We start from the raw sequence: 6,685 nt of genomic DNA, 5'->3' as shown, positions 1-6,685 counted from the left end.
GTGGCATGGTGGTTAAAGGCACTGGACTCCCACATGGTCGATAGTGGTTCAAGTCCCAGACCTGGCAGCTTGCTTTCTTGCTTTCCTTCTCTCTTTCTCACTCTGTCCCTCTCTGATCAAATTAAAATAAATAAACAAATACATAAAATTAAATAAAATAATTCTTCAAAAGAAAAGAAAAAAATTGTTTAGATCTCATGTATGGGATCCTGTATTGGACCCAAACTGAGAAGAGTAGTTTACAAGCATGCACAATTTTCACACTCTTTGTCAGAATGAAAAACATTCTGAAGGTCATTCTTTTCTCACAGTATGATTATTTTTTATTTCACTAAAATCAGTTAATTTGGAAGAGAGCAAAACTGGATGAGAATGGGTTGGTTGCAGCCTCATCAGCAATCAGACATGAGATCAACACAGCTGCTGGAACTGTACCCAGCTGTGAGGATTCTGCTCCTAGGCCTGTCAGGGGCACAGGAGATTAAAGCATTGTTGTCACATGGAGTAGTACCAGTAGAGATTTATTAATATTTTCCTCCAAGAGATACTTAAAATAAATGCCACGTTCTCTGAGATTATAAAACAGTTTAATATTAACACGGGTAAGATTTTTACTATTCTTAGATCTCTTTTTTTAAATGCAAATTCTACTTTCTTTGAAAACTGGACACACAAATCTAGTCTTGTTACTCTGAAGCAACATATACCATATTGCATATGAATATTTTTGTGTATAATATATTTATTTGCATACAGAAATATGTATTTCTATTGTACATTTTATTATTTTATTTATAGAATATATATATATTAAGCATACAGCATATTCCCAGAAGATACATTAAATATGCACACAGTTCATGCTACAGCGTGCACGCTTTTAAGAGAAGCATATTGAAGAGGCATGATATTGTATTTACATGCTGAAAATACACTTTGCACAATTTCATCCAGCTTTGAGTGTTTTCCTAATCTATTTGCAACAGTGGTGCTATGGTTGTTGAAAGGGATATTATCAAACTAGGGAAGAGAGGAGGAAACTATCAATAAACTAAATAGGAAAAAATAAAAATAAGCTGCATTGCTAAGTCACAGTTGCCATTGTTTTGAACTCCCATTGCCCCCGGTGTCAGTTCTTTGGGATCAAAAAAACAAAGCAAAACAAAAAAACAATGTATGGACAAAGAGCAGAAATATGTGAGATCTCCAGCTTCCAGTTCCATGTAAAAAAAAAGTTGTCTCTTGTAACTTATTAACTTGGTTACTTTGTCCTAATACTTAGGAGCTAGCACTAAATATGTATCATGAAATTAATGATGAACTGTTAAGAAACACTTTTTTAAAAAGACACATTTTTTTTTTCATATTTTTAATCTCCTCTTCTTATAAGACCACTCTGGAATATTTACATTATTGCTATGAGGAGGGAAGAAATAAAAATGGACAAATATTCAACTTTCTAGTGAAAGCAAAGGGGGTAAAACTCACCCTTTCAGAAAAGGGCCCTTAATGTGTTAGAAAGGAAAAATGGCAGAAACTGACCACATCAGATGCACCCATTTGGATGGGTAGCTACCGCAACTTCAGTAGTTTGGACTTGTGGGTCTAGTCATAGTTGTACTTTAAGATACTGGAAATAATGTGCCATGTGTATTATCTGTTGAATCTGGTACGTGGTTATGTGCTGCAGAATGACATTTTGACTAATGATGAGCTCAATATACAACGGTGGTCCTGTAGGATTGAAATAGGCCATACCCATTAGCTTAAGTGATGGTAGACTATACCATCTTGGTTTATTTATGGATCTTGTATGGTGATCACAAAATGACCTAATTACCTAAAGATCATTTCTCAGAATAAATCCTTATATATAAATGTGGCCTGTTTTCCCAATTTATAAACTACAAATCCAACAGGCTTAGTGGGTGAGTGTTTTGGATACATGATTGGTGAGCCTTACCTTTTTGAATAGGTGAACGATTTGTTTCAATTTTCTAAAAATGAAGCAGAATTATTTCTCCCTTTATAGGAAGTGAGTTTTAGAAATCCCTTAAGACAGACATAAGTTTTTCAGGGGTGGCAATTTTGACATTTTGAGCTAGTTTCTGCTGGAAGGAGATTGGGGGACTGTCCTGTGCATTCCAGGCTATTTTGCAGCATCCATGGCCTCTACTCAGAGCCTTTCTCTCAGTTGTGACAATCAACAAAATTTTTCTATACATTATGAAATATCCCCTGGAAGGGAAATTCAAAGCTGCTGAAATAGGTAAAGCCGACAATAGTTAATACTGATCTTTGAGGTCTCCATATTTCTCCACTCATCTACTGTTTTCAGAATTGCTTCCATTTTTGTAATTCCGGCTGACGGTTTCCATGATAGATCTTTGAGGTCTCCATATTTCTCCACTTATCTACTGTTTTCAGGATTGCTTCCGTTTTTGTAATTCCGGCTGACGGTTTCCATGATGTGTCAGTCTATCTTCAAATCCTTTCTTTAACTTGACAGTGTCTCTTTCAGAGAGGTTGTGGTGACTGTAGCAAGGGTCAACAGTAGCAGGGAAAAAAGGCAGGGATACAGTGACAGTGAAGAGTAAGAGAGTTTTGATTCATGGTTAGTTGGATTACTAAAGAAAGCAACAAAAAAGACCTTAGATCCTGAACACTTGACTCCAAATTGTTCCTCTAACTGAAACCAAATCTACATCATAGTAACAACAACCAATGAAATGTGAAATATTCAGCCAGTTGATTGGTTCATTTACAGGAAACCAAGGAGTCCGTTGATTTGGTATTCTTTTAACTCAGTTCGCTAGTTGATTTGAAGAAATGGCATAAAAATAAATTTATAATAAATTTTAAGTGTAAAATTTATCTTGAAGTAATCATTAAGTAAGGGAATTCATATGAACTAATGCTATAAATTTATTTAGAAGATTTAGGGGAAAATAAGTGAAGTTATTAAAATTATTTTCATAAAGAATAATTTCAGTACCGTGTTGACAAGTTGCCTCTTACAAACTCACTACTTTTTCACCATGGGTTCCCTTGTGCTTTTTTTTTAATACTCCAAATTGTTGAGATGCTTTGAATGAGATAATTCATACAAAAATAACTGTAATAAGTACTAGGGTTTAATGCTGCTGAATTCATCATGTAACTGACATTGACATTACTAGATGAGATATCATAAAGTTCATAATCTGAAATGCGGTATGTAATTTGAAGAGGTATTTATGAATTTGATTTCTGTTGATTGATTCATTTTTAGAAAATCTGGAAGACTATTGCAAATAGTGTAAGAAAAAAGTAGGAGGGATAAACATAACTAGTTAAATGTAAAGTGATATAATTCTGTATTTATTTGGGCTACCAAGTAAAGAGCCCCTTCATAGACAAAATTCTTTATAATGCTTCAATTTAGATCATTGTTCTTGACATGACTTTTGATAGTTCAGAATTAGTTGGTGAGAAGTAACCTGAGAACAGGTACTTGGCATTCTTTCATCATATTCTGTGAATTTGTTTGGCCCCTAGTTCTCCACTCTGTTTCTGTCACAAAGATTACTACGATTCTACTAAGAGGAGAATTCTGAGGTCCAATAATCTTAGGGAAAATTGATAATTTGAGGAAAACATGTGGTGGTTTTCAATTGCCTTTTTTTTTTTTCCTCCACCGAATCATAGGATGGTTATAAACAACCTCACTTGACAGTCATTTGGAAATCATTCTGTAGCAAATTTCGATGAGGAGGTCTTATTCTTTGGAACTGAACTACTAGGAATCGGTGCCACTTGAGTACGGGTTTTCCTGTGTAAGACTCCAAATGAATAAAGAAGCCTTCTCTTGCTGGCAAAGTCAGGAGTTCATGATTTATAAGTTAACATTTCATATTTGGGTCAGGCATATTCAGGTTGAAACAGAATGCCCTTCTGACCTTGTTTCTCATGTCAAAATTCATGTGGCCTCAGTAAGCTTTCTCCAACTAGATTGACCACTATTTCATTTGAATGAAACCTCAACTTGACAATGATTTTGGTTTCTCAAGCAAGTTCATGTTTTAAGTAGACTATCTTGTTAAAATAAAAGGTTAACTTAAGAGAAAACCAGGTAAGTTAAAATTATTACATTATCGATCACTTGTAAACTAAATCCTTAGAAGCTTTTATGCCACCAAAGAATGGAAAGGACACAGTCATGAGGACTGTAATGCCTATTTCATTGCTGTCTCTGGATGGACTTAGGGGACATCCTATGGGTATTGCCCATACACAATGTAGGCGAGGAACATACAGAAACAATGTCATAACATGGAAAAAAAAAAAAAAGGAGAGACCTAATTGAGGTGGTTGTTTGCTTTCTTTGTACGGTGGAAAAAAGGGAAAGATAGAAAAAATAAACATTTATTACATTGCAATCCTCCAAATAACCATAACAAAAGGAATACGTGGAACTCTCTGGAGATCATGCCTACATCCTTTTTAATGTTCCTTCTTCACTTCTACACTGTTGGGTACCTACTTCTTTATATTTACATCTCTGTGTCAGCATGTAACTGTGGGATTTCATCCTCTATGGACGCATGAGAACAACAACAACAAGAAATGAAAGAGGGATGAGGTTATTCTTCTTGTGCAGAGACTGATAAAATTGTAGATTCAGAAGCCCTTCTTCAAGAGAGTATGAGAAAACATAAATCACCCCTTAAATCCACAATTCCAACACGTCTCTTTCAATGACACATTGCTCTTAAACTGACAGAGTTTGTAAGGTGCAAGTTTCAGAAACTGGAGTGTCAGCATGGTAAGAGTGTCCCTGCTGGGCTCCTTAATTGCACGTTCCATAATAAGACTGTAAAGTGCAATGGCAGAGGTTTTTAAAGTAGGAGCTTTTCTATCCCTCTTATTCTTCCCAAGCTCCCATTGGCCACCTTCCTTCTTTTCAGGGGTGGTTTACCTGGTGGCGCCTATGTTCTTGTAGTGACACATGAGAAGGTGTTTAAAGGTCTTCTTGAAGGTGGCATTACAAAGTGCATAGCAGGCAGGGTTGATAGTGCTGTTGATGTAACAGAGCCAATAACCAATTGTCCACACTGTGTTGGGGATGCAGGGTGCACAGAAGGTATTAATGAGCACCATGACATTGTACGGGGCCCAAGTGATGATGAAAGCCAACAGAATAGCCAAGATTGTCCTGGTGACTTTTTTTTCCCTGGAAGGAGGAGGCTTCTTTTTTGCAGGTTGCTTAGTCATCTTCACAATCTTGCGGGCTACAATGTTCTGTTTTTCATCTCCATTCTGACCTGAAGACCCAACCAGCTCCACAGTGGTATTAGATGGGGTACATGAGTCACCTTTCTGGGTCTTGGTGACAATTTTGATGCATGTTTGCTTAGAGTTCTCATCTTTGGAATGGCCTAAGGAAGTGGAAACTGTGTTTTCATCCTGGGTTATTTCATCCTCTCTCATATTAGAGGCGACAGCACTGACTGAGGTGGAGTCATTAGAGCTCTCTTTCTCCTCCCCCTGGACACAGTTTTCAGTCACAGCATCTCTGGGGGCTTTTCCATTCTGGATTTTGTTGTGCTCAAGGCCATCATCATTGCTGGGCATGTTGTTGTTGTTTGGCTTTACTATCCTTCCTTGTATCAAACTTGGGGAAACAGGGTCTTGATTGGTCACAGGCTCCTTCTTTTCTTTCTTGATCCTGCTCTTGCTGGCTCGGGATATGTGCCAATAGAGCACAGTCATGATAATCACTGGCAGGTAGAAGGCTGCGATGGCAGTACCAAAGGTGACAGCAGCATTGGAAAAAAACTGAATGTAGCATTCACCATCCTCCACAGTTCTCACCCCGACAATGAACTGCCAGAAGAGAATGGCTGGAGCCCAGAGAATGAAGGAGAGGACCCAGGCAGCTGCGATCATCATCCCTGCCATTTTTGTGGTTCGCTTGACTGGGTAGGTCAGAGGTTTTGTGACACAGAAGTACCTGTCAAAGCTGATGATGAGCAGATTCATAACTGAAGCATTGCTCACCACATAGTCCAGGGCTAGCCAAAGGTCACACACCACAGGTCCCAAAGGCCAGTAGCCAATCACAGTGTAGAGGGTGTACAAATTCATGGAGAAAACACCTATGATGAGGTCAGCACAGGCTAGGCTGAACAAAAAGTAATTATTGACGGTCTGGAGGTGGCGGTTGACTTTAATGGAAACCATGACAAGGATGTTCCCAATAATGGTCACCAAACTGAGGGATCCAGCCACAAGGACGATAAACACCACTTCAAATGTCTTATAAGGACTAGTAAGAGCCAGGCCATTATTAGAGGAGTTTGTTGAGTTATTCATTTTGTTCTCTAATCAGTTGTCAAGTAGCCAAGTGAACATTTACACCTGCAAGTAGATAGAATAAAGTTAACAAATATAATTTAAACATTGCTTTAAAATACATCAGATTTCTTTCTTTTTAACCACATTTCTCCCTTAAATCCTCTTTCCCCTGCAGGTTCATTGTGTCTTCGTGCCCCAATATCTTGCATAAAAGGCAAAGACTTGAAATGGAAGATTCAAAAGGTCTTTTCAGGTTAGTAATGTATTTGGATACCAATAACATTTTGAATGTGTCCATTCCTAGATATGAATATCTATCTAAATCTGTCTATCTAGATCTATCTATCTA

General features: G+C 37.5%; 1 protein-coding gene across 1 annotated transcript; it reads right to left on the bottom strand.

Moving 5' to 3' along the window:
• Positions 1 to 4,347: 4,347 nt before the first annotated feature.
• Positions 4,348 to 6,397, bottom strand: CHRM2 (cholinergic receptor muscarinic 2). The gene has a single exon (XM_006145018.1). The coding sequence runs from the start codon at positions 6,352 to 6,354 to the stop codon at positions 4,954 to 4,956; it is 1,401 nt and encodes a 466-aa protein (XP_006145080.1). The 5' UTR covers positions 6,355 to 6,397; the 3' UTR covers positions 4,348 to 4,953.
• Between the last annotated feature and the right edge of the window lie 288 nt (positions 6,398 to 6,685).

The sequence above is a fragment of the Tupaia chinensis genome, unplaced genomic scaffold (genome assembly GCF_000334495.1).
Source record: "Tupaia chinensis unplaced genomic scaffold, TupChi_1.0 Scaffold000140_1, whole genome shotgun sequence".
Taxonomy (NCBI): domain Eukaryota; kingdom Metazoa; phylum Chordata; class Mammalia; order Scandentia; family Tupaiidae; genus Tupaia; species Tupaia belangeri.
Note: the sequence above shows the minus strand (reverse complement) of the source record. Positions and strands in the feature narration are given on the sequence as shown.

Coding starts and splice junctions, on each gene's coding strand:
- CHRM2 (XM_006145018.1), bottom strand. CDS start 6,354: ATGAATAACTCAACAAACTCCTCTAATAATGGCCTGGCTCTTACTAGT.